At 35.9% G+C, this 27421-nt stretch overlaps 1 protein-coding gene across 4 annotated transcripts in view; it reads left to right on the forward strand.

The window, feature by feature from the left end:
• KDM4C (lysine demethylase 4C) overlaps positions 1–27421 on the forward strand; it is a 265656-nt gene that overhangs the window by 68210 nt on the left and 170025 nt on the right. The window contains exon 9 of one of the 4 annotated variants that reach the window (XM_065655479.1): positions 1680–1748. The exons of the other annotated variants lie outside the window; for them this stretch is intronic. Within the exon in view, the coding sequence (XP_065511551.1) occupies positions 1680–1736 (57 nt within the window). The 3' untranslated portion in view covers positions 1737–1748. Of the gene's footprint in view, positions 1–1679; positions 1749–27421 lie in introns of those variants that run through there. 4 annotated transcript variants of the gene reach the window in all.

The raw sequence follows: 27421 nt of genomic DNA on the forward strand, positions 1-27421 counted from the left end.
GTCAAAATTCTCTAGCATATGGATAAAACTTTCATCTTAGGACACTGAATTCCATGCCATGTTGTTATTGCGCAAAGGAGCAGTGTTGTGCATGTATAGTTTAAGAAACTAGAGGAGTTCTGTGCTGTCTGCAGTTGAATGTTAATGTCTGAAAAGTTTCAAAGTGGCAGCTGAAACAATAATGTCTAGTCTCCATCTACAGAGAAATCTTAGATACCGTTGTTAAATGTCAACTCCAGTTTCACTGGCAAATGGTCAGAGTGCTTAGTATTACTTGCTTACAGGAATGAGAACTAAAATTTATTTTTCTTTTAAAATGAAAAAGAACTAGTGCTAGGAAGTGCTAATAGTAGGATTAGTAGGATTTTAAAATAGTTTTGAATGGAAATGTGTAAGAAGAGAACTAATAGAAAGGTGGTGAAATAATTCTTCATAATACTTATATTTGTTCATGCCATACACATAGGGTAAACAAGTCTAACAGAGAAAGTATTCTAACTGGTTATCTGTTCTTAAGTTTAATTATATGACACTTTGAAAACACAAGTTTTGGAGTTACTGCAAATTGAGTATTCTGTTTCTTGATTATGGTTTTTGTCTAGGAAAACATGAGGGATAGCTATGATTAGTTTTATCACAACCTCAGAAAACTTCCTGAAAGTGTTAATTAAAAAGGCAAGGAGTCTATGTGGCCAAAGAATACTATTTTAGTAAGGTTTATTTGCAGCTCTGGTAATTTCATTTAAAAGAAAAAATACCACCACCTAACCTTGCATTCCCATTTGTCATTCTTCAGGGTACTGGTGTTGTGTTTAACTTATCTTTTCTTTCTGCATGTGGTATGTACAAGAATTTTAATTGAAAAAAGTATTTTGGATTCCCTAGTTCCCCTGTATTGTACTGCAGAAATTGCCTGCATCAGCAAAATGTCACAATATCTAGGTCAGTTCATTGCTGTATTTTCCTTAGAGAAGAGTATACACTGACTGATTATTTGTCTTCCTACAGGAACACTTTTTTTAAGAGAATAGTTTCTAATTGCTTACAGCTGGGTTTCTATCTTAGTAGAAGAAAATATCCTGAAGTGCAGTCAATATTCATTCTTCATTGATTCCAGAAAAAAAAAAATCAGGCAAAGATTTCTGTTAAAGTTGTAGTAAATGTTTAGGCTGTGTGGTGATGCTGCATTCGTGCATGAAATGAAACGATGTTAAAGATTCTCTGAAATCGATTGCAAATGTTAAATCAGAGATCATTTAGACCATTAGTATTGGAAACTTTGCTAAAGCAGAGACTATGGATGCATATTCAAAAATTTTTTTCTGTCTTTAAAATGCTAAACTTGCAATCTTGGTTTCACTGTGTGTACCCTACGTACCTATCGTTGTTGAACCCCGGAAATAGGGATGTACTCTCCAGCTTTTCTAGAGCTTGTGTGTCTCCACGCAGGGGGCAACATGTGAAAAGTAATATCAGGTGGCACCTCCCGAGTGCTCTTTGCTACAACTTGGCTGCTGCTTTGAGCTGTGTTCTCACTTTTGGACAGAATTAAGTTGGACAGAATTAAACAGAAGTAAAAAGTAGAATTAAAAGAAGGCAGAAATGGAGCAGTAACGGCTATACTGAACGTCCCCCAACTTCAGGGGAGAAACAGTGTCATTTTTGCTGTCTTTTTCCAGGGGCAAGAACACACGGGAAGAGAAGTAGGAGATACTGGTGAAAAAAACCCCAAATGATACAAAATAGGGGCAAGTAGAATATTTCTTCAGGCTTCTGTGAATTTTGTCATTTTCCTGATGAAGCTGTATTTATTTGAGTAGGCTGGAGATGTGTAGCTTCGTGAAGTGCATTTTGCTACTGTTGGTAAAGCAGATGAGCCAGTGGCAATTAGCTTGTGTGTTTTATAGGTATCTACTTTGATTTGTGCTGATTAGATGAATTGTGTGCTGCACAAGGGGTGATGTTTAAGTATTAGAATTGCTAAATAGAAATATTTACACATAATTCTTTTATGTCTAATAGAATAAAAATCTTTCTGAATCAAGTGGATAGAAGACACTTCTCTAGTCTAAGAAAAATCTTGTATTTCTGATTTTTGTTAGCTGCAGTGTGGGAGACCCTCTGCCCGTACCCCCAAATCTGTGGATCATCTGTGTTTATTAATTTTATACTTTTGTCTATTGTAATGGTCAATTTCTAATGAATGTTAATGTTACCCTCATACAAGGCTTACAGTACAAGACCTCTCACATCTAACAAAACTGGAGTTCTCAGGCCTGATTTTCACCTGTCAAATTTAACTCTGGTTGATAGGATCAGTGACATTTATGCATTGTCATTTGATACTGAGAACCAGAAATAGATTTAAATTTCAAGTAAGATCCTGTGATTTTGTGTACAGTCAGGTTTTTTTTTCTTTCTTGGAATTACTTTTATCCCTTGCTGCTGTTCTGTAAATATTTGAAAAACTTAGAAGCTGGAAAATAAGTTCCTAGTTACAGGGAATCCCCCTAAAAAGCACGTCCTTTGGCCTTGTGTAGAGCTTCTAGACTGCATGGTCCCACCTGAGCTTGATAGGAGAATGTAGTTCACAGAACAGAGAATTGGGTTGAGATGAAGGTCCCGAGCAGGAAATGCCGAGGACATTTGTGATGTGGGCAGGTTCAGCTGGAGGTCTCTTAACTCTTTATTCAGTGGTGATTATTTCGGATTCTTTCCTTCCGTTTTTCTCCTGTTACTGTTTAAATCCCCACATTTCCGTTTGTTGCTTTTCCAAATCCTCGTGTCAAAGTGTCACACAACACAATGTCACCCCTTGCCCAAATAGATATCCATACTTTTGAAAGCTTTCAGAGAAAGCACTCACGTTTCTGAATACTGCTCTTGTTGCTCGCTGTGTCTGTTTTGCAGCATCACTTGGTGACTTTCACTCTGTTTAAGTGTATGCAAGTTTTACTGCCTTCTATCAGGGACAGAGTCACACTAGGTGATTTTACTAGTCATTATAATGATTCCTTTTTATTGCAGCTCTTTTTAAGACGTGATTTGTTTTCAGATGCTGATGCTGGAAAGCTTTTTGTTGTTTAGCTGAAATGCAGAACCTGAGGAGTGAAGTCTACCAACCTTTTCGACTTGAAACTCGGGCTACTTAAGTATTATTGCTGTCTTTCATAAAAATAATTCAGTAATTACTCATGCATATTCTTCAGTGGTAGCTGCTTAGCAACGTGTTTTCTGTGGATAGGTTAGATCAAAGTGCTGGCCTGCAGGTTGTATTTTTCCCTTTGGTGGGATGAAGTGCAGTTGTTTTGATGTTAGGTTTGATGGATTTGTTTGCCACTGCGTTCATTAGCTTCATATCAAAAAACTGACAGGCTGTTAAATGAAACTTTAGCTTAGATTTTCAGCTTGACTGTTTGGAGACCTTTGTGAAGATATTTTGGTTTTGTGCTGCAGCAGCCTCAAGCAGTTATGACTGTTTCAAAGGGAAGAAAAGTTATTTAGTATACTGATTTGTTCGGGTAAAAGAGAATCATTGTCTTGAGGATAGCCATGTCCATCTTATGCTATGCAAACAATATATTTATTATGAAATATATATTGCGAGACAACGTATATGACTTAAATAATTTTATCAGAGAAGAAATCATACTTACCACACCAAAGCACTTTTCCACCTCTCATAATTTATTGGGGTAATAATTTTTTCAATGAGTATTATGCTTAGGTTGCTTTTCTATGATAAAATATTATTTGTCTGTTTAAAAACAAAAATAAAAATTCTACTCAATTGTCCTTCCTTTTTTTTTTTCTTCTTTAAATGTGGGCGAATGATTTAAAGGCTTAGGCTTGAAAAGTATATTGCTACTCCTACAGCATGTTTAGTACTGAATTTCAGAAATGGCTACATGCATGAGCTCATGAGTGATTCTTACGTTATTAATAGCTTATTTTATTAGTTTGAGTTGGGTACTGCTGTCAAGAAAACTTTTTTTTTTAAAAACACTGCATGTTAATATGTTGGATACCGGTCTACAGTATCAGCATCATTCAGAATGTACAAATTAATGCTTTTATTTGCTGGAAATTATAATTAGCTACCTTATATCATTGACTTGGCTGCTAATGAAATCTCACAAGGATTCAGGAAGGAGATAGTGGTTTTCGTTTCTGGTCCTGGTGTTAGCACACCACTTCAGAGCAAATCTTGTGCACCGTGCAGTTTGTCATTTCACTTCGTAATCATAGTGCCATGGTGTACTCTCAGCTGTATAGCTGTCACAGAATGTTCTCTTTTTTTTTTGGTTTATTTCTTTTATCTTTATCTATTGCTCATCTTTTAGTTTTGCCCATTTTGCAGCCATCCTCTACTTCCTGTTTGATTCTTACCTCACAAACTCAGCATTTCCCAGGAACAGCAGCTATTAAAATTTTCTACTTTAAAATCTCTTGCTGTAATGGGGAGATTGTCAGTCTCTCAGTGGGCAGTAAGTTGTGCACTTCTGTAATTCTAGTGCTGTGACATCCTGAATTTAGAACTGTAATGGTTTTAAGGGTAGAAAGGAATAGTAATAATAGCAATGTTTTTGCCTGTAAATGCAACAGAGTTACGTTCTGTTGGTTTTTTTGTATTATACCATCCCATTTTGGTAGAGCAAGTGGTAGTAAATTCAGAATCTGAAATTTCACATGAGCGTGTTCTTACTTTTTCACAGTCTGTGCTACAGTTTGTGTAAGCACTGTTGTTGTCTGGGAATAATGTATTCTGTGGTTCTGAAGCTCAGTGTGGATTCTCATGAATGTTTTCCAGCTGTACCTATCTTAACTTCTTTTTGTGTAGTGCTACAGTATATGTGACTAAAGTTGTGCATACATGTTTCTGGCACAGGGCTCTCATGCAAGCTGTTCTGCTTAATCAAACCAACATTTTTTTTTTTCTAACATGCAGTTTTGAATAGGAAGTAAGAAGAATTCCTTAAAATAAGATCTTAAACGTTGGAGTACTTTCTGGCAACTGTGAATGAGTAGAAATGGTGGAATCTAATTTTCCTTTGTGTGTGTTTTTTTTTTTTCCCCATAAGTGATATTGTAGAAGTTCCATTTATCACAGTAATAAATGTACCAAGTTGGCATACTTAGTGGATGTTTAGAAGTTTTTGTTTTATAGCATCTTTCACCAAACAATGAGGTCATTTTTTTCATAGAAAAAGCCACTCATTTACAATAAACTTGCATTTTCAGAATATAATTTATATGACATTTTGAGTAAATCAATACAGTTTGTCTTCCTTACTTTTCATCAGAATGCAGATTATAATTATACTTGATTTACTAAGGAAAAGTATTGTCACTAGGTACCTTTCTGTCCATATATTAATGTCACAGCCTGTAAAGAGAGATTACCTTCATTGCAGGTTTTTCAAGAAAGAAGAATCTGAACTAAGAAATTATTTTCATGAGTTTGAGGTTCATAAAATAGACTCTGGGCTTGAATCAGCTGTTGAAACACAAGTGTCCAACAGCATTTGAGATAGCTTAAGATATTTTGCCTTGCTCTGTGTAGCCAGAAGAGTACCAGTCTCCATTAATCCAGTGTAATATTTAGAGCTCAGGCAGATGTCACAGATACCAGAAAGTGGTTCATGTGTCAGTGCATGCCCGGGTAATTGAAGGGGGCTCTCTGTCATTGTATTTTCTTATTTTTGTCATTGTATTTTCTTATTTTTGTCATTGTATTTTCTTATTTTTGTCATTGTATTTTCTTATTTATGTCATTGTATTTTCTTATTTACTTACACAATTTGCATAAGTAAAACTCATCCTAAAAATTAACTACATTCTCCCACTCGAAGAGGAAGTCAATTCTCTAGCCTTGCTAGAGTAATTCTGTATTTTGAGACTGGGAGGTGACCTATCTCGATAGGTACAATAGATGACTTAAGTGTTAGGGTTCAGTTCCCTTAAAACCACCACCTCTCAACCTTTATCCTCCTAAGCCAAGCCTTCCCCCAACTAAATACTACTGTTATTACTGTTATTATTATTTTGCAGCTATTTGGTCTCAGTTTGAACCACAAGAGGGTTCGTCTCTTCACAGTAATAGCAGGTGATTCTAATGTTTGGTAGTGCTGATAAGCAGTGTCCTCCATGTGGGCTAGTGCTGGAAGAGTAAGATATGCTGCAGTTTTGTTGATTTCATAGCAAATTCCTGCTACTAGAAGGAAATACTGTCTTAGGATACTCAGGATACTAGCAACCATTCTGCTGGTGTTCCATGCAGTTTCTGTTGGTTACTGATATTGTCTGAAACTCTTTTTTTTTTTTTTTTTTTTTTTCTGTTTATGGAGATGAAGCTTTGTATGAAGTTGATTTTCACTCAGCCTATGTGTCTTCTACTGGGACCTTGTACAGGATTCAGCTCTTCTGGAGGTGAATCAGTCCTGCAGTTCACTAGTTCACCTCAGGCCAAACATACTGTGGAGATAAGGCGTACTTGCAATTTTCTCTGCATTTTTCTGAAAGTCTGTGGAATATTATGTGAAAATGAAGAAGAAACATTGAATAGCAGTACCATAGATGTGAAACACACATGGTTTCTTTACTTCCTTCATCTGAAAAAAAACCACTGTAAATACACAATTCAAAATCTTTGACTTAGACTGAGCATTAGAGAAGCCTTGTATATGTGAAGAAGAATAAATGATATACCCATATCCTGAGGTAACTATAGAAGGACAAATAAAATGTAGATGTTACTTTCAGTACAAATGATCTGATGTGGTTTAGCGGATAAAGTGAAACAGGAGCTGAACATGGGAGGATGTCTCAGCTGCAGTGTCCCCACTGTGCCTGCTACTTGAGTGAGTAGGACTTGCTTGTCTGCTACAAGCTAAAAAGTCTTGATGTTTAAATTGTTGAAAAGAATCTTAAGTGAACTGTATAACTTGTCTGGTTTGACTTTAGATAAAATCCACAATAAAGCACATTACTATGCTTTACAAAAAGGAGGTGGTTGAAATATATCTTGAAATAATTTTCTGAAATGTTCCATAGCAAAAAAAGTTGAAGTAAGACCTCAGTCCTAGTGTGGTTGTATTCAGTTTTTAAGTTTTGTCTTTCTGTCTGAAGCATTAACCACTGCTTCAAGGGAAAAATCTAGTTTGGAATAGCCAACAAACATCTGAATGACAAATAAAAACTTATTTTATCTTGGTGTCATTGTGCTTGTGTCTAGATTTCCCAGCCTATTCGAAATAAATTTTCAGTTACTTCTTCTGACTACCTTAATACAAGGCAGTAAATGCTGTGTTTTGGTGGCCTTTTCAAACTATGTTCAGAACAATCACTGTATGTAAGAAAGACAGAGGTCTGAGTATTTTTATGTATTTTTAAGAGTCCTGTCGGGAGAAATCTATGATGTATGTATGAATGAAATACGCGAACTAAGCAGTTTTAAATGAGTTTTAATGCTGCAGTTAAAATTACAGTGTAATGTCCTAGGTGATCCTGTTGGTAGTCCCTGAGCATTATTGCAAAGCTATCAGAGTGGGGAGTGAGACTTGAAGGACTCCAGACATAAGACGTTTTGGTGAAAGTCTTCACAGATAATTCTGTTTAAAAAAACCCCTAAAATTTATATATGGTCCCTGAAAGTGGAAACCTTAGAAAAGAGGAAAAGTTTTCATAGTTACATTTCTTTTTTTGTGTAGGTGAGATAACCTAATTAGATGTGGCTATGTGTTGTGTCGAAGTTTTGCTGAAGAAATTCCATGTATTTAGAGGCTGTAACAAGTGCTGCCTCAGCCCGTTTAATTAAACGAGTCTTATATCTGTTCTCACTTCATGTCCTGTTTCCTCTAATGTGCGAGTGTAGTTGCAGAGGGGTGATAAGAAAAGGATAAAGAATGTGTTAGAGCTTGCTGGGTGTAAGAGGAGGAGTGTTTTCAGTTAGATAGCACAAAAGGATAAGGAGAGACTCTCAGGGTTACTAGATAGAGGTTTCATGCTGGGTAGAGGAAAGAGACTGTTGTAGACTTCAGTGAGGCAAAGTCCAAGCATTAGTAGAAAAATGCTCAAGAAAGTCAGTGAAAGAAATATAGATACCTGTCTGCACATCATAGAACTACCTACAATGCAAGTTACCTGGAGGCAGGTGAAATTATTTCATGAAAAAAACTGTTAAAGAAATAGTAATGGCATTATAACAGATGTCAGATTTTGGAAAAAATCTTCGGTGATTCCAAAAATAAGTGATTGGTTATGTGTTTAGCAGTTGTGTCATCAGGATGACTATACACAATAATGAACAGTGAAAGATGTAAGTGTTGAAATGGGACACCCTGCATGGAATATAGCTCCCAAGAGATAATAAGAAAAAGATTAAAAACTTCATGTGCTAGAGTTTGCAGGGATTAAGAGGAAGAGCATTTTCTTTTTGCTTGATGGGTTACAGGCATTTGCAGTCTGAGTAACCTTTGGTGCAACAGTGGTTTAACTGAGAGCTGGTGTGTTCAAGTAATTGCCTGAAAAAAATGACACAGATTTTATTTTTAGATTTTTATGCTAACTGGGTTAAATTGAGGTTTTGGCTAAATTTCAGATTTTTTTTTTTTAAGATAGAGAAGCTCCTAATAATGATAAGACAGTATTAAACTACTTCATGTGACTTAACCTATAAAATAGCAACTGTCTTCAACGCAATTTCAGACATTCCGCTATCCAAAACAGAGGCAGAGTGTTTGTGGAAAAGATGCATGAGGACCTGTGAAACGGAGAGAGAAGAAACAGTGAAGAAATGGGCATAGATTGCTGAGGCACTGAAAGTGTAGTCCTGAGAAAAGTGGGAGCTTTAAAGGACTGAGGGAGATACAAATAGAATTTCTGTGCTTGCCATTCCAGTCCTATTTTGCCATTTGGTTACTGGTGACTATAGGTGATAAATACTTTTCATCTGCATGCAAACAGGTTAATGTCAATGAAGTATCTGCCTGCATGATCAGTTTTGTCTCCTAAAAGGAGTAGTCGCAAGTGCTGTTTGATAGCCTGAACAAAAAGAAGTAGAGTATTAGAAGTTAAACAGTTAAATTGGTGCAAAATTAGAAGTATTTTGTTGGAAAGTCCATGGTAAAAGAACAAGATTTTTAAGTTTTAGACTGGATGTTAGTACAGTAACCAGATATGGGGCTTTTTTTAAGTGCAGAAGTACGACGAGAATTTGGGGTGGTTACACTTTTGAAATCTGCCTGTGTTGGTTTTGGTCCAGAGCTGGAGAGCCAAATTCTTGAGGTCTTCTCTAATGCTGTAGCAAGCACATTTAAAATCAAGTTTTCACTGAGTTTGATAAGTAAGGAGAAACTCCTGTGTTGTTAGTAAAGGTTTGTATTCCGCATAGTTAAATAAAATGTAATTGCTGATGCCTTAATAAAGCAGTAGTTGGATATAGGTCCTTGCATACTTCTATTGCTATTCATAACTACTTAGCCCCCGCAGGTCTACGCTCTCTAACTCTTACTAATCTCAATGCCGCTAGCATCAATGAGCAAAGTGTTTCCAGGTGTAAAGTCAGGATCTGACTCTTTTGTAGCGCAGACTGAAAAGATAAATGAGTGGTGTATCTTGTGTAGGTCAGTTGTTGTGTGAACTTGAGTTATTCTGCACTTGTGCTCCCTGATTAAGCTGTGGTTGATGCTCTACTCAGCGAATGGCTTGGAAATTCTTACTGGTTTTTAGAAAAAAAGTATTGCTAGCAATGTGACTTTAAAATGTGTATGGGCTCAGAGAATGTATGCAACTTATATGCATCTCTGATCAAAATAGATCAAATTATCTTTGTTTGCTAATTGCTGATTTGTTGACTTTCCACAATTATTCTAGCTTTGGTATACCCTAACCCTGTTTGCTTGGGCGAGAGCTGGTGCAATCACACAGAAATTGTAATTGTCAAATCCAGTCCATTTAATCTTTTTTTTTAATATGTCTATGTAAGATTTTTTTGTTGCTGTATAGCTGTTCCCCTTTCTCCTTCACATGCTGCCTTTTCAACTTGAAAATCCAATTTCTACAGTAATCTCCAGTTGTATGAAACTGGGGGAGAGTTCTGTTACCGTTACTTGTACAAAATGTTCTTGACATTGTAGAAGTTGTTCTCTTGCTTTGGGCAAAGCAGGTAACAGTGAATTCTGGACAAGCCAGTTAGTTTTCCAATTGAATGGTGTACAATCCTGCAGATTTGATATTTGCAGCTAGAGGTTAGGGACTGAGAGCACTGAGATGCTTACAGGGCTTTTCTTCCCATAATGTTCTTTGCAATAGCGGTTAAGAATTATATGTGGTTTACTTGCACTATTTGAAATTTATAAATTGCTTCAAGAGCATTCTAATTGAATTCTTTTTTCTTTTCAAAATAGTTTTCAAAATCATTGGTTTATTCATAATTGTTGCCAAGCAGTTTACTATCATCTCTTAAAAAAATGATATGCCATATGTTAGTGTAAAAATGCATCATGCAGATGTAGGTAGAATAGTCAGTCATCAGCAACTCCTCATATATGACTCCACTGAGTGCCGATAGTGTTTTGAAAACAGGACAGTTTAATAGTTTTTCTGTTCTTGGTCTCTACCATCTTGTAAAAGAAACAATTTGGGACATCTTGTAAAAGACAGTATAGAGCACTGGTGTCTTCTTAGGAAATTATTACATATTTTGTTGTTTTTTTTTTTTTTCCCCCCTCTCTTCTCACAAAGTGATCAGAAAGACTCAGCATTAATCAGTAAATCTGAATAAAGGGGAGATGTACAGTCTGTCGCTTAGAGCATTTCACTAAAGCATCTTTACTTACAGTAATTGCGATATTAGCAGCAGAACAGGTAGCTGATTTCCTTTGTCATATTTCTGCCCTTTTGCTTATATACTTTTGTTTTGATTCCAGCAAAAACAGGACCTGTAGGAATAAAAAGTTGGAAGCTTATTAATAATATTTATCAATTTCTGATGGCCAAATCACAGAAAGGAAGAATCTAAGAAAAGTTTTCTAACCTCTACCACTATGTAGTATAGATCTTGGGCCTCTGAAATCTTGCACTACACCATGTGGTGCAGGAGGGGAAGAGATCTGCAAACTTGGAACCAGTTAGCCCTGTGGCACATACCTATATATATATATTTTTTTTTTTTTCAGTAAGAAACACTGTGAGGCACACATTTCAAACATTGTAAATTTTTTTTAAACTAATGGTACCTGTTAGAACCTTGGGAGCCTTTCCTATTTATTGTAATGGAGAGTTATAAGATGTATATTACTTTGCTTACCATCTTAGAATGACTTTCTGTACGTTCTTCAGATTGTGTCACTCTCTTCTGAAATCTTCACTTTTCTTTCCTTATTATAGCATCTTCTGCCTGGAAAAGAGTGAAATCTTCTACGGTTCTGTTGCGTCTGTGGCTGAAATGTGCCTGCAGTGCTTCAGAAGGGCTTTCCCTTCTTCCCTTTTGTGGTGTTCACACACTTGTTTATCAGTTACTTGATCTTGCAGACCTAGTCTGTCGGGCTTCTTGATGTTACAAGTGTTGTAGGTCTTGAATCTGATATGCAAAATTATGAGGTCTTTAGTTGGGGTACAATTAGAATTTATTCAGAGTGGTTTTTTTAGATGAAGAAAGCTTTCAAAAATGTCATGCTCTTGAGTTTCTTGGGTTTGCCTTTTTTTTTTTTTTTTTTTTTTTAGCTACTTTGGCATAAATGTATTTTGACAAGCTTCTACAGCTAATCAAACATTTTTATTCCTGACTTTTGGAAGGTATTGAGCATGTTCAGGTCCTATTGTCAGCTAGCGTAATTCAGCATGTATAAAAAGTAAGCCTTTTTTAAAAATTTTCGGACAGGATTTTAGTGTTAGTAATGACTACCAGTGTGTGTCCTGCATCTTTTTGTCTCTGCAGTTTTTATGGGAAATGCTACATGTATTTTTGTAGGCAGATTCCCATTTCCTGTGAGACAGCTCTTCTCCTGTATACTCACCAAGTACTTGTATTGCAAGAGGACAGAGGTGATAACCTGAATGGACCCATTCAGTTGCTTTCTGTAACATGGGTTGCCATAATCAAATGGGCAGTGATTGCGTACTGTGTTTGTACAGAATCAGCCTGGAGAATGAGGTGCATTTTTCTTCCTCTGGCTTTGTTGCTAAACTCCAACATGTGACAGAATCAGTATTTTGTTTCATAAAAATGATGTGTCTAGCACATAATAGCTAATTTAGAATAATGTGAAATTTTATTGACTGCCATGCTGCTTATAAAATTGTTACAAAACAGTTTAAATTGGAAAAGCTTTGAATCCAAAGTGAATAAATTTAATGTGAATGCCTTTAATTAAATTTTAGTTAATTTAAATAATGTAATTTGTATTGATTATGCTGCTGCAGTTCATTTGGATTTTTATTTTTAATTAAGATTCAGTAATCTTGTTTTACCTTCCAGAGCTATTAATAAAATGACTATGAAGAAAATGCATTTTAATTAAATTAACACTTATATACATTTATTAAACCCAAATCAGGCCATAATTTCATTTTTTTTCTTTGTGAAGGTATATTATACATAATAATATTTCTTACAAGGATAACAATCCAATTTAATTTGGATTCTTTTTCTTTTTTTTTTTCCCCTGAGCAAATTAATGCTCAAATAGTCCCCAAATGATGTAGCTGCTGCTTTTGCCCTAACTACTTCAGAAGTTGCCAGCTCTCCTTTCTGAAGCTGCTGGGATGATGTCTCATCCCGACAGATGGGATGAGGGATGAGTTAACTCTGAACATGACACGCGCCCTGACCCAACAGATGAGACCAGGTATGAGTTAACTCTGGGTTAATTCTGCGTGGTTATGTGATGTGAATGACAGACAATCACTCCAGGGGTCCAATTCAATTATGAGTTTTACTAAAAGTATGTGTTGAAATACTAGTTACAGCGAATAGTGGCTTGGCAAAAGTATAACAGCAAAAGGTCCTTCTACAAGCAATGGATTGGCAGCCTCTAGTAGCTATAATACAGAACTTGACAAGAATCCAACAGCAGAGGTTAAGATGATGTTACTCTTATATGTTCAAAAGGCAAAGAGAGAAAGAGAGTGGTAGAGAGGGAAGGAAAACTAAGGTGTAAGTGATAAAGATATAAAGAAATAGGGGTATAGAAGAAAAAAAAGAGAGAAGGAGAGAAAGGAAGAAAGAGAAGGGTAAGGGATCCAACCACTCTTAAGACTCCGCAGCGTGGATGACGAGAGTTGTATGATGATGTGTGGCCTCTGGTGTCCCACACTGAGGATGCTGGGGTTTGTAGTTAGGGAGTGCAGCATCCTCAGGTGTCTGGTCCAGCTCCCGCGGCGAGGTTGGTGGGCGGAGGGTCCTCAGGGTGGTGGGTTCCCTACCAGTGCTGTTTTAGGTGAGCCTTTTTATAGCTCTCCGGGTAAAGGAAAGTCTGGGGGGAAGGCGTGATTGCGAAAGATCGACAAGTCTTGGGCCATGTTGAAGGGTCTCAGCTTTTCCCCTTTGTGTGCCAAGCTGGGCATACCAGAAGATGGAGCTATGTGCCCTCCAGCACATCCCCCACCTCCGGTATCTGCCAGCCGGCCTGGGCTGTGGCTCTTTAGCTTGTTGTTGATATGTAAATCGCAGTTCATCCTGTACTGAATGTGTCATCTCCTGAATCCTGGGGCTGGAGGAACTAGTTTTGCCACAGTGGCTTTGGCCATCATCCTTATCAATACACAACAGATGATTACTAAAGTGCAGCATAATCCTTTTATGTCCTTCTGCATCCTGCAACTCGCTCTGTGGCTTCTCCCTATTAGCTGGTGTCTGTGCAGCATGGAAACAGTCTCAAACCTGGATGATGACCTCTTAGTAATTTTCTGGCAGGGAAGTTACCCACTGATAGTACTGCATATGTTGAAAACAATCCAGAAGGAAAGACTTGCAGTGTTAATGGAGACCACGATTTCTGTGTTAAGGCTTATGGCCATTATTTGATTTTTTTTTTCCTTTCTTTGTTGCTATTATTAGAAGTTAAAAAAGACAGTTTACGATATTTTGAGCTAAGATAGGTGATATACATGCATTTATGCCAGAAAGCCGGGCTGTAGAGGCAGTTGCTTGGCAAATGCGTGTTCCTTAACACTGGGCTGGAAAGCGGAAGATACTGAACTAGTTTAGTTCACTGAGGTCTCAGAAAATATTTCTGCAAGATGGAAATCTTTCTAAGTGGTAACCTCAAACACTGGGTTCAAACTTTGGTTAACACTTAATTTACCTAAATTCAGTCAGAAAGACTAAAGTATTGTTGACTCACTAAGTGAAAGTCTTGTTTTCTTCAAAGTAATTACTTCTGATACTGGTAATGTTGTGGTACTACATTAATTTTCTTGTAATGGAGCAGGGGATTAAAATGCTGAGCTAATCACACCTTACTGTTGCAGCTGGAATCAAAATTATATGGGATGTTGATGAACTAGAGAGAAATCTGTAGCAGTTTGTGTCCTGAGGTGAATGTGTTTTCTAGGATCTTTCATTTCTGGTCATTGCATCTCCTCTGAGTTTGTTTGGGATTGGATAGTTGATAGTTTTTATTGTTCTTCATGGTAAAATCATAGCAGCAAGTAACTCTGTAAATTGTCCCATCAGTTCATTCCACGTTTATCACAATTCCTGCCTGGATGCATAGGTTGGAAAGATAGTTGACAGTAGAAGAATCTTCCTTTCCAAACTGTTTCTTCAGTGCCTTTTTATGTGGGCACACATTAGTGTGTTTGCCTAGCCTGTGGTTATGCTTGCATTTCAAGCTCATGTATGACTAAACATTTTCAAAGTAATTAACAGTAATGTTGTGTAAAAGCATTGTGAAGCAGCATACTTGCTTATTTGCCGGGTTTATTCATCTTCTCTAAGGTAATGCACAGTGAGTCTCCCTGTTATTAGTGTAAACTAATAATTGTACTTATTTGTTTTTCTGGAGTGTTCTACTAACCAAAATAATACCACGAGAAATTAAGTACAAAAATCTGTCTTTAACATATTATCTAGATGCACTGTAGACATTTTGCAAGTATTAAGGCTGCTTTTTATTGAACAGTAATGAATTTGGGTCTTTTGGATGAATGACCTGCAAATATTCATGTTAAAAATATAATTGCTTCCTTTTTTCCCTTTATGTCATTTATGAATTAATTAGTCAGTTACTTAAAATGATGTTTAAACTATTTTGCATTTCTGTCTGCATTCTGTTTTGTCTCCAGTTGCAAATACTTGATAATAACGTGAATATATGGTAGAAAAACTGAAGGAGTAATCAGATGATCAGATTTTACTGTGTGGATATTATGAATCTTCAGAAATAAGGTTCAAGAATCTTATTGATACTATTGGACTTTTGAAAGCAAGTTAGAATTGATACAGTTGTTTTCTCAAAACTGGTTGTAAATGAGAATGGTGACAATCCGCCAATTAAGCTTTTTTTAAAAAAAACTTTTAAATTATTGCACTGTTTTAATTTCATCCATAAGAAGATTTGTTGTTGACTTTTTGCATTTATATTAGGTCATAGATATCATAGTTAAATAAAGCAGGTGTGTGGAGGTCTGGCAAATAGACTCTGTTTGCTTCAGTAAATCCAAAAAGGGAAGGCTCTGAGTTAGTCAAAGGGGATTCATGTCACATTTGTTATCTTAGCCCTTTGATAACTGTAGTGATCAGAGAGATAAATGCAAATATCTTCATGTCATTTCCATCATTATTTGGCCATGTCTAAAATAATTATTAGTGCTAAAGCCTGTTCTGTGCAGAGTCTGAAAGTCTTCGATAATAGCTTATCAGAAGAATGAATATGAAGTCAGGTGACACACGGAAGTGTTGTTTCTTGAGGGCTTCCTGAGCATGTAAAGCTTACAGGATTTCTTGAAATTTTAAATACAGTGAAAGAAGAAAAAATTGGGGTTTTAGAGAAGATTTTTTTCCTTTTTCTTTTACTTTTTTTTTTATAAGTATTCTATTTGTTACAGTATTTGTTGCTGGCTTTTAGAAACTACCGGTATGTTATGATAGTTTACTGTAGGCAAAAACTGAATACAGGTGGTATGCTGGACATGCATGCGTCATTTATAATTAAGAATAAAAATTGTTTTAATGCTATTCTTGCATTTACTCTTAGAAGGAATACACCTTCATAAAGTGCACTTTTATGGATAGTTCAGCAGTTCTAGAACTTTCTGGACCAAGAAACCACTTAGATTTTTCAGAATTTTTGGGGGACCTCATGTGGTTTGGTGAATACCAGAGGGTGTTGCAGGAATGTCAGTTGTATGATGATGAAGCAGCTCCAGTTTATTTCAACTGTGTTGAGCCTATTGAGGTATGTGGATTGGCTGTCGAGGTATTCGTCTGCCTCCAAAGAACCGTTACTTTAAGTAGTAGATCTCATATTTAAAATGGTTTGCCTTTCAATATAAATGATTTTGGTTTTTTAAGGTAATGATCACTTAGGGGTCACTCATACAATAAAGGCACATAGTTTGACAGGTACTTTTAGCAATACTTGGCATCCTGGTTGAATTTGTAGTCATGGTTACTCTGTCACCTCAGTCACTCTTATAAATGGCTTAATTTAATTTAGACTGATTTTGGAGGAAAGCTTTGTCATGCTCTGAACTGTTGCTCCATGTCTTTTGGTGAAAAAATGTTTTTCATTTTGTTGTTTTCGTTATTCGTATTTAACAAACTGTTTTATGTTACATATGTCCTTACTGTAATTGTGAGATTGACTTTCAGTGTCGTTTAATCACTGAAATAACTACTCAGCAGCACTACTTCGTTGCAATTTAAAAAAAAATGTGCACCCAACTTTTTAATGAATGACAATACTGAAGAGCAATCAGACACTCTCTATTAGGCAAATTTGAAACATAATCTGCATTATTTTTTCACTTTTGAAAATACATTTTAGTCTTCTATGTAGGTGAGCATTTGTAGACCTCCTGTCTTCCATCCTTGAGCTCTTAAGCTTTTGTTCAGAGTTTATTCATTCAGTCTCTTCAAGTATTTTTCTGGCAGGCTTAGATTTTTAGCAGTATGAGTGGGTCTAGATACCAGAAAAGATTCATGACTTCCTGGCCATTCTTAATTCTTACTTCATTTATAGGAAAGCAAGTACAGAAAAATTCTAGTTCCAGATACATGAAATGCCTAGTTTAAAATTTCATAATATCCTGTATTTCATTAAGGTTACCATCCAAAAAGCAATTTTCAAAGTGAGTGGTTTGCAATAATTAAGACAAGTGAGACGGCAATTCTAATAAGCCGTGGGTGAGATTGGCACAACCAGGCCAACAGCCCTAATGCAAGTTCAAATATAGGAGAAGCTCAGCGACCAATTACTTTATTTGATTTTAGAGGATTATTTGATTATCATGCCATTTTTGGGCTTGTTATATTTTTTCTCAGAAGCGCTTTAAAATAAAGATTATTTCCATTACCGTTGCCTTTGCGCACCACCTTTGGGCTAGGACTTCTTGTGTAATCATCTCAATTCTCTGACTGTGATTCAATTTAAGAGAATAACCTGTGTCTTTAAGACTCTGTTTCTAAAACCACCACGGTAGCCTTTCCCTTCAGTTGTTTTTTTTTTTTTTCCCAAGCCCATCCTGACCTTTTTGGTCTTTTAAACTGTGCACTTCTGACTCTGAACTTTAGACCTGCTTTTCATGACATCCATAAAGCTTTAAATTATTTACAGCAGTTGCTTCAGAATGACCAGAATGCACCTTTATGAACATTCATTTTTCACCCTGGGAGCAATTGTTTTGTTGTTATATGAATATCTCAGAACGTCCTGAAGTCATATCTAAGGATGTACCTAGGCTGGGATTTATTTGTGGTTGTTGAAACTATTTTTGCTTTGGAAACTAAAAAATACTATATAATTCTAGGAGATCTCTTCAATTCCTTGGATTTAGGCAATATGAGTGTATGTAGTGCTACTTTAGTGCAGCTTGACATGGTTTACATGTGACCTCCCTTGGAAGATTTAGAATGCTACTTACAGGAACATCGACTTGGTGAGGCTTGAAGATGCATATGTTGAAGAAGATGGAGAACTTCCATCTTCTAGGAAGTTCCATCTTCACATCCTTTCCGAACCCTGAAGCCCTTCACAGAAGAGGATGGCAGCCCCTCTGTTGTCGGATGGTCGCTAGCAGCTTCTATATGATCAAAAGCTTTTTTTTTCTGGTGAAATATGTGAATGTGCAGTCTTTTCACTTGGACCTCAATCTTGCTAGGTATGTTTGGAATACTCTTAGTACACCTGTCCTGATGATGCTAGTACCTATGTTGGAAGCCCTAGTTTGGCTTGGATGTTGAGCTATTACCTTTCCCAAGACAGAAACGTGAGATATTGCATAGGCAGTAAAACTATAGGCAACCCGGGAGATCCTTTGGGAAGAATAGATATCTGAGGGCTTAAGGCATGTGGCTGAAGACTTGTACATTTGAATTGTTGGGATAAGGTGATTTTTTTTTTTTTTTTTTTTTCAGAGGAACTTGCAAGAAGATAAGCACTTTTATGTGTCTGAGTTGATTTTTGTCTTGTCAGTGTAGCTGAGTGTCAACACTGTTGAACAGGGAATGCCTCAGAGTATGGGTGAGCTGGAGATTGCTGCCGTACATATATATCAGGATAGCTGCTTATTGCTCTGATAACTAAGTGCTTTGTACTTGTTCTAATGATCAGGATGCTCAACAGCAAGTACTTTATTTTACTTTATTTTTATTTTCCAGAAGCATATCAGAAATCCATTGAGACATGTCCTGAAAAATTTAGAATCTAAGCAATGAGTTTGGGAGGTAAATGGAGATGACACGAAGAGGTGGGCAAGGAGGACTGTAGGTTATTGAAAATAATTATGCCATTATTCTGGTGAAGCAGATATGACTCTTGCTGGTTCTAAAAATAGTTTGTTGTGTTACCCATAGTGGACAAGGTTCTCAGTGGACGTGAAAGAAAACTAGGTTGGATTTATAATAAATCAATTATAATAAATCATACATATTGTAGAAACTGAAATCATACCCTAAAAAGACTAAGATGTGCTGTGAAGCTTCAGCTGTGAAGTTTAGGATCTTAATAAGCTTTTATTTGTATTTGGAATGTGTTGAGGAACCTTTTTTTAAAACACACTGTGGCATGGCGACCTAATCCACAGTGTCTTAGTACAATAGGAAAGTTATTCACATTAGCCAGTGTTTGGAATTTGGGATGCTTTTAGGTAGGAAATAAATACTGGAATGAGAGAAATCTCGACTGTCTTTCCCATGAATGGTTGAACTAGATGGTCTATTCAAGTCTCTTCCAACCCGTGTGATTCTATTCTACGTGCGAGTAAGAACGTGTATGAAAAAAGTCCTGATTTTAGGACCAAACTTGAAGTTACTGTACTTCAGGATAGATGTTAAGGTGGTTTGGTGTGTGTTTGTTTGTTTCGAAAAACTAAATAGTGGTCAGCAGTATAGAAATAAAGTGTTCCACTTTGTGTGGCAATACGTTTCTTTTATACTAATTGCTGATTTACTCCTCTTCTTGCTTACAGCTTTTGATATGTCTGTCTTTTGACAGCTGAATATTTTTGTTTAATCGCATCACCAATATTTGTTAGTTGATTAGCTATCTGCTACTTTTAAAAGTCCAAGAAATACTATTATTTTGCCATGGTTCCTATTCTTTGTTACTTTACAAATAGTTCTTCTTGTTACCTTGTGGTATGTATGAGTATTGTAAAGAAATATATGTAGTTATGTTAAGAAACTGTATACCGTCCGTGTGTGGGCAAGATGAAAATTACAGAAAATCACAAGTTAAAGAGTATTCTCTTTTCTGCCATCTTGAACTTGTTGAGTTTTAGTGAAAGTGGCTTTTAAAATCGAATAAAAACCCCTGGATATTAAGATGAACACAACTCCCTTTTATTTAGAATACATCACAGGTACTATTTCCTTTTATTTGCCCATTTTATCTTGGGCCTCAATTCTTTTGTGGTTTAGAAAAAAACAAAACGGCATTATGAAAACATCCTCTTGAAAAAATGCAAGATCATTATTATTGTGCAGGGACAACGTACTGCCGTGTTTCCAAGGTGATATTATTTTTTGTGTGTTACTAATAGTATTTTAAGAAGAGTGTAAGGATACCAGAGGCCTGTATAGATTAGAGCTTAAATATGTGATATAAGATGAAATGACATAGCATGATTTAATTAACGCATCATTAAACTGCAGTTAAGTTAACACTTTTGTGCTTTAGCACGTGCAGGACCAAGAAGTTAGAGGCTGGAAAAGAATTTAGGCTATCATTTGATCTACTTGAGCCTTTCAAAGTATGTTCAACTGTATCTGTACTGCTGCTGTTTATTTGAACTAGTGTATTGAAGATTTTAGTCTAGACAAGAGAACAGCTAAAATGAGCAACACCTTTTCTAAACTGTTCGAAGTCAAGGTACTGAATTCGTTGACTCTCATGGTTCTCTCTGGCTCCAAGCAGGTGTTGATAACACATCAGCATTACCAGCAGTAAGCTGTAGGGTTTGGAAAATAAATTAAAAGGCAGCAAGAATTTCTTCTAATTAATGACTAAAATATTTATAAATGTAAAGCCACTGTGTAACCAAGTTCAGATCTGGAGGCTGTGTATTTTTGATTTGTAATCTAAGTATATTTTCATCATCAAACAGCCTGTATAGACAAGATAAAAGTTTCTTTCCTAACCTCTCCTATATAATTTCTTTTAAAAATCGCCTTTGAACATCAATGTGAAGTAGATTGTTTTGCTTATTGCTAAATAAGATGTCATTTCATATTCATTTCAAAGAAGAAAATGGTGTCAATAATATGCAACTTGGTTGGAGAAATATTTTCATATGGTAAGTAATTTAAAGTTGGATCATGCAGGTAAACTTATCTTAGACTAAAATGAAATTAGCAGAGTTTATTTTCCAACTCTTCGAGAAGGAAAAAAAAGTAAAATTGCATATTTGTTCTTCAGATCTTTTTTATATTGCTCTTTTTGCTGATAATTCTTTGAAAAACAGAAATTACATTTGGGGTCTGTTGGATTTATATCATAGCAAACCAGATATCTGAATTTCTGTAACATATGTTATTCAAAGTGTTTGCTGGTGCGTGAGCTCTGGTTTTATGTCCAATTTTAGCTGTTCATCAGCAGAGGGCAATAGAACTTCATACATTTTCGTGAAAGGATTTAATTTGTTTATCTTTTTATTTCTAGTTTCAACTAAAAGAACACCTACTTGTAAATACTGAGAAAATATATGAACTCATGATGAAAAACCAATGAGCTGTGGTATTAGTATTCCTTATGCACTTTCAAAAGGCTGTATAAACTTTCTAGTACTTGTACCCTATGGGAGGTGTTCTTTAAGTTCATAAGCAGACAGGTAATGTTCAGACTTTATGGAGGTGGCAAAACATAATATTACTTCTTTTTACTGGATTAGCTGATGCACCCTTTCAGTGTGTGTGTATGTGGTGGTGGAGTGTGGGTTTTTTTGGTTTTTGGTGGTTTGTTTTGTTTTGGTTTTTTGTGTGTGTTTGTTTGTTTGTTTTTTCCTTGGGACAGAATCTTGCAAAGCTTGAGAGGTTTTCTGTAATTTCTCTTTATGTGTGTTTTGGTTTTCCTGTAGGATTAAATCCATTAGAAGAACTCGCATTACTTTACAGACCATGTGTTGTAAGTTTAGCGTAGTGAGAAGCTGTGCTGTGATATTAAGAGAATGTAGATTCATGTCTCCATTAGAAGTAATCTATTCTGTATGTTGTGACAAGAAGAGGTGGGTTTTTTTAATGGTTGGGGCCCTTACAGTCCTTAGGAAGTGTGTGTGCCATAACCTTTTACTGTACATCATGTTAATACTAATCTGTTATGATAATTCTTTGATTTTTTTTATGTTACTGTTTAAATTTTCATTTAGTTCTTCTTTCAGAACGTATCAGGAATTCTAAAATGGATATTCATGTGTGGCTTTTTTTTTTTTTTTAATATGTGCTTTCCTATTTCTGATGCTCTTGAGGCATATTCAGAAAGACTTCAGACATATGGTTTCTTGTTTTTTATCTCCTCCTTTGGGCATCACACATTCAAAGAGTCTATTTTACTGTCAGAGCATAAATACAATTCCCGCTAACAGCCTGGGACAGGCAGCATTTGCCAGTGTTAAAACATGAGACTAGGATTAAAAGATTTTGAGTTCCAGCTCTGCGCTTAGCGTGCTGAATGACCTTAGGCAGTTGCATCCATCTCTTTACTTTTGTTTCAAATGGATTGAGTAATGCTGGTCTTCCTCTATTAGTCAAAATTGTTTTGAAGATTGATTTACCACTGTTTAAGCTGCAATATTTAAAATGAAAATAACAAAAGAACTCCTTTAAATACTGCCTGCAGATAAGAATGGCAGAACAGATAATGAAGCATGTGTGTATCTGATATAATGTAGCTTTTGCTTTTAAATTTTTGCCCAAGTATTTGTGGTCATGTATTGTGTTCTAATTCCAGATCTGCTCCTCATTACAGGATTTCATTAAATAATTCAGTCATTCCTGCTATCACTCTGTTGCAAAATTGGAACAATTTCAAATCTGGTTCAGCAGGTATTGAAGTCTTAGGCTGAGAAACATAAATGCAAGTAATAATTGCTATGGCTTTGTCCTGGTTTTGGCTGGGGTAGAGTTAATTTTCTTCCTGCTAGCTGGTATAGTGCTGTGTTGTGGATTTCATATCAGAAGAATGTTGATAGCACACTGGTGTTTTCAGTTGTTGCTAAGCAGTCAAGGACTTTCCAGCTTCTCATACTGGCCTGTCAGCAAGAAGGTGGGGAGTGCACAAAAGGTTGGGAAAAGACAGAGCTGGGACAGCTGACCCCAACTGACCAAAGGGATATTTGGTGCCATATAATGTCATGCTCAGCATATAAAGCTGGGGGAAGAAGAAGGTAGAGGGGGACGTTTGGGGCGATGGTGTTTCTCTTCCCAAGTCACTGTTACCCATGATGCAGCCCTGCTGTCCTGAGGATGGGTGATCACCCACCTGCCCACAGGAAGCTGTGAATAAATTCCTTGTTTTGCTTTGCTTGTGTGCGTGGCTTTTGCTTTACTTATTAAACTGTGTGTATCTCAACCCACGAGTTTCCTCACTTATACGTTTCTCGTTCTCTCTCCCGTCCCATGCGGGGAGTGAGCGGCTGTGTGGTGCTTAGTCGGTGACAGGGGTTAAAGCACAGAATTTTAATGTATACATATAGTGCTGGTTATATGGTTATATCTCACAATGTACAGAAATGGTTGATTAAATATAGCATTGTTAGATGGTTAAAATGAACATAGTATGACTGCGCAAATGTAACTAGCATTGTGTACGTTAGGTAAATAATTTAAAAATCATCTTTCTAAGTTTCTTAGACTTTTAATTTCATTTATACTAAAAAGGTTGTTTCATTTATTAAACCTTTAACCGGAGTAAATACAAAGACAGGTTTACAGAAATCTCACTCCAGTTGGTGATTTTATTATCTATTATAACAGGGTTAAATTAGAAAAAAAGAAGCTAGCATAAAAAACCTGAATAACTTGTGGAGCTAAACCATGCTCATTCTCAGTGCTATATCCAGGCACATGCATGTGAACTTTTACTGTGTTTTAGCAGAGAGATAATAGCTTCTTCAAATACACTAACTAGATAATTTTTCATCACCCTACCATATCCTTAGATACTTGGCATTGTGCTGTGTTGTAAGACAAATAGGAATGTGGTTTTTTTCTAATAATTTTTATGTTTAAAATATCCTTGTTATTAAAATGCTCTTCATAACTGAGTATGTATGTCACCACTGTTTCATAATTATTATATATGCGATATTGAACAAATGACAAAAGAACTTTACTTTGAAGACTGTAGGAAAAGCTGAGATATAAATAATTTTATTAGGCACATTTGCATTAAAATATAAAATACTCAGAGTGCTTATTTAAGACAGAGATTGGTGACCAATGAATTTAGTGGAGATGTTCTTGGATAGTAATGTACTAAGTAAGCTTTCAATAGACATTGCCTGAGTTCCCTCTCTGCAGCAGACATTTTAATGTTGGAGGATATGATTTGTGAAAGAAGTTGGTAAACTAGTCATGCTACACATGTGTCTGTAGCATCTTTCTCTGATTGTCTGTTAGAACCTGCTTTTGAACCAAAGTAATGATGTGACAAGCTTGTTGTCAGAAACATATTTTGATCTGGTGCTTCCATAATGTTTTATTTTAGGTAGTTCTATTTAAAATAGTCACATTTTAATTACAAAAAGGTATTTGGTTTTTTTTTTTTGCCTTTTTAAAATTTTTTTTTTAGTTTTATTTTTTTATTTAACTTCATGTCTCAAACTCCATTTATCTATTTATATAATAGAAAGGAAATGCACAGCTACAAGTGTGATTGCTTTTTTTCTAAGTTTTTTTTTTGGCAACTGCAATTAGAGATAAATGCAATGTAATAATTTCTGTGTGATGATAAGATTGCATGGATTATTATGATAAAACCACTCATACCCATTCAGTGTATTTGTATATAGAACTGTCAGGTAGCAAAGAAAATAGCAGGGATTCTGTCTCCGTGGTGGTGGTGTGTTGTGTGTGTGTGTTTGTTTGTTTGTGTGGGGGTTTTTTGTTGTTTTTTTGTTTGTTTTTTTCGGTTGTTTGTTTTGGTTGTTTGGGGTTGTGTTGCTTTTTTTTTCTTTAATCCCCTTCTCAGATGCTGTTTTTTTTGTGGACTTCTTCAGAACAGAGTATTTTTGGAAGGAGTAATGAGGGCATTAAAAATTAACTTACACTGCATTAGTTTTCTGATCCTTGAACTGTTGAATCCAATTTTGTCTTTATTATGCAAGACAAAAGGCTGTATGGCTTATTTAGGTGAAAATGGAAATGAAAAATGGCTTATATAGGTGACAACACTTGGACACCTGCCTCTTACCAGCTGGTTGCAATCTGAACCTAACACTTGATCAGCTATGCTCTTGGACACCAAAATGAGAAGGTAAAAATTCAGTACACTTTGCCTTCACCTGCTCAGGTGTAGAGCATACATTTTGAGAGACATGTTTTTCTGGATGCAATGAGGTGCTTGAATACCTCTGTTTAGTTATCATCCCAGATGATACTACTCCTGTTCTTCCCCCGAAAGAAGCTGGGACAGGAATTCTTAAAGAAATCTTAAAAGAAAATTAACATTTCCTTCTCATGTGATTGACAATCTTGCTTCCCCTTATGCTTGCTTTGTGTTTCCTTGCACTTAAAATAGTGTATTCATTTGCATGTCAGTACTCTTTTAACACTTTACTGGAAGTATATGCAAGCTGAGACATACTACATGTATGATGTATTTGCAGAAGATTTCGCTGTCCTAATGGTTCTGCATAAAATCTGTTTTTAGAGGAAGCTGAAACAGACTAGAATTCTCTGTAAAATGCTGAGGAGGAAGGGAAAGCTTGGGAAAAGCTGGCTGTAAAACCAGAGTAAGGGAAACATCTTTCCATTCTTTCTGCAGAGAGAAGGGTTACTTGGGTCTTAAGTATCTTTTTTCGTACAGCACTTTGGTCTAGGGGATCCCCTGCCAAAAGGCTGTATTTTCTGCATGGTGTGCTGTTGGATACGTACTATATTCTACTTCCTTATTGCTGATTTCAGGTCTGGTATGTAGATACTAATTTGATATATGGATTTTTGACATGAACTTGATAAGAATGAAAGGTTGACCCAGAGCTACGTATCTGTATTTCACAGATTCCCACAAAGGGGCATTATGATGATTAATGAGAGGAATACAGGAGCCCATTACTCATTTCATGTCAGTCTGCAGTACCAAGATGCTGTGATATAAATAAGGATGTGTTAATCCAGAATGCCACCTAAAAACGAAATGAAATCTTATGCCTCACATGAGGACTAAGGTGAAGTCCTGTGTGAAGTCAGTTTAAATGAGTTTGGCCTGTGTTATTCCCAAAGCTGTGAAGAGGTGGTGCTGTTCTTGTAGTGAAATTTCATTTTGTGTTTCTACCAGCGTTTCTGCCTGCTATACAATATCATTGGCCTACCAGTTTTCAGAGTTGGAACTTCCTTCACAATAATTTCTTTTATTTGATTTTTTAAAATGAGTTTTATATGTGGACTTTTCTTCTCAGATTCTCCTAAAACACCTAAAACTCCTGTTACTGAAAGTACAGATGATGGAAATTGCCAGATAAAACCGAGTTTGACCTTACTTTTTTTCATGTTTCTAATTGCATTATACTATTTAAAATAGGTTCTGTTTGAACTTTTACCGTGACATAATTTAAATGTTTGACTATTATTTTGGTAATACTTCAGACTTAAGCTTAAAAAGGATTATGTTGTGTCATGTTTGTTGTATTTTCTCATTTTAATGATGTCCATGTGTTGTGACAGCTGATAATTAATTTCCAAAATAAGTTCCCTGCCTGAATCTATTAAAACATGTTAAGGAAATGCTATTTGGTGCATGTTCTCTCAGGCTATAGTCAGATAGCTTTTCTTTTTTTCCTTCAGTTTTGCTGTCTTAATGGAAATAATCTCAGCACTGCTGGGTTCCTTGGCATTTTTGAATCAAATCATTGCTTTTACAGAGCAAGCAGGTTCTTGATAGAAAATGGATGGTCTTTTCCTATGTTGTGATAATACATAGGAGAGGTGAGGCCTACTAGTGAATTTTTTAGAAGCAAACAAAAAAAGTTTTGGAAAAAAACTATGAACAAATTTTCATGTTGCTTGAAACCAGGCTACTTTCTTTTGAGTCTTAATAATTTATTCAATATTATTTTAAAACATCATTCTCAGTGGCAGTGTAATACAAATATGGCTGTTAAAAAGTCACTACAACGACCTTTAACCCATTGCTGTGTTTAAGATCAATTAAAAGGAGGTATCCCAGTATCCTGTATTTCTTCCTTAAATTAGGAATCTTATGTATCAGTCAAGCTCAGTTTCAGATTTTTATTATATGCCTTTGAGTGTTTCTTTAAATAAAAATAAAGCAGTGAGTGATAGTTGAAATAGTTCACTAGGTGGAAACTATCTGTGTCATTTGATGACCGTCTTACTGGAGGTCACATATTTTAAAAATAAAGGGAGATACTCATGAGAATGCACACCTTCCATACATACCATATTTCAAAGAAAAATTTATGCCAAGCAGTTTTAAACTTTTTCCCCGCACTCCAAACCAAAATGTTGATCACTTTCCAGAAATCTTTCTGGAAATGTATTTATTCCTACAGTGCATGTCCCAGGCTGCAGAAGAATGGTGTT

Source organism: Caloenas nicobarica, chromosome Z, assembly GCF_036013445.1.
Source record: "Caloenas nicobarica isolate bCalNic1 chromosome Z, bCalNic1.hap1, whole genome shotgun sequence".
Lineage (NCBI taxonomy): Eukaryota > Metazoa > Chordata > Aves > Columbiformes > Columbidae > Caloenas > Caloenas nicobarica.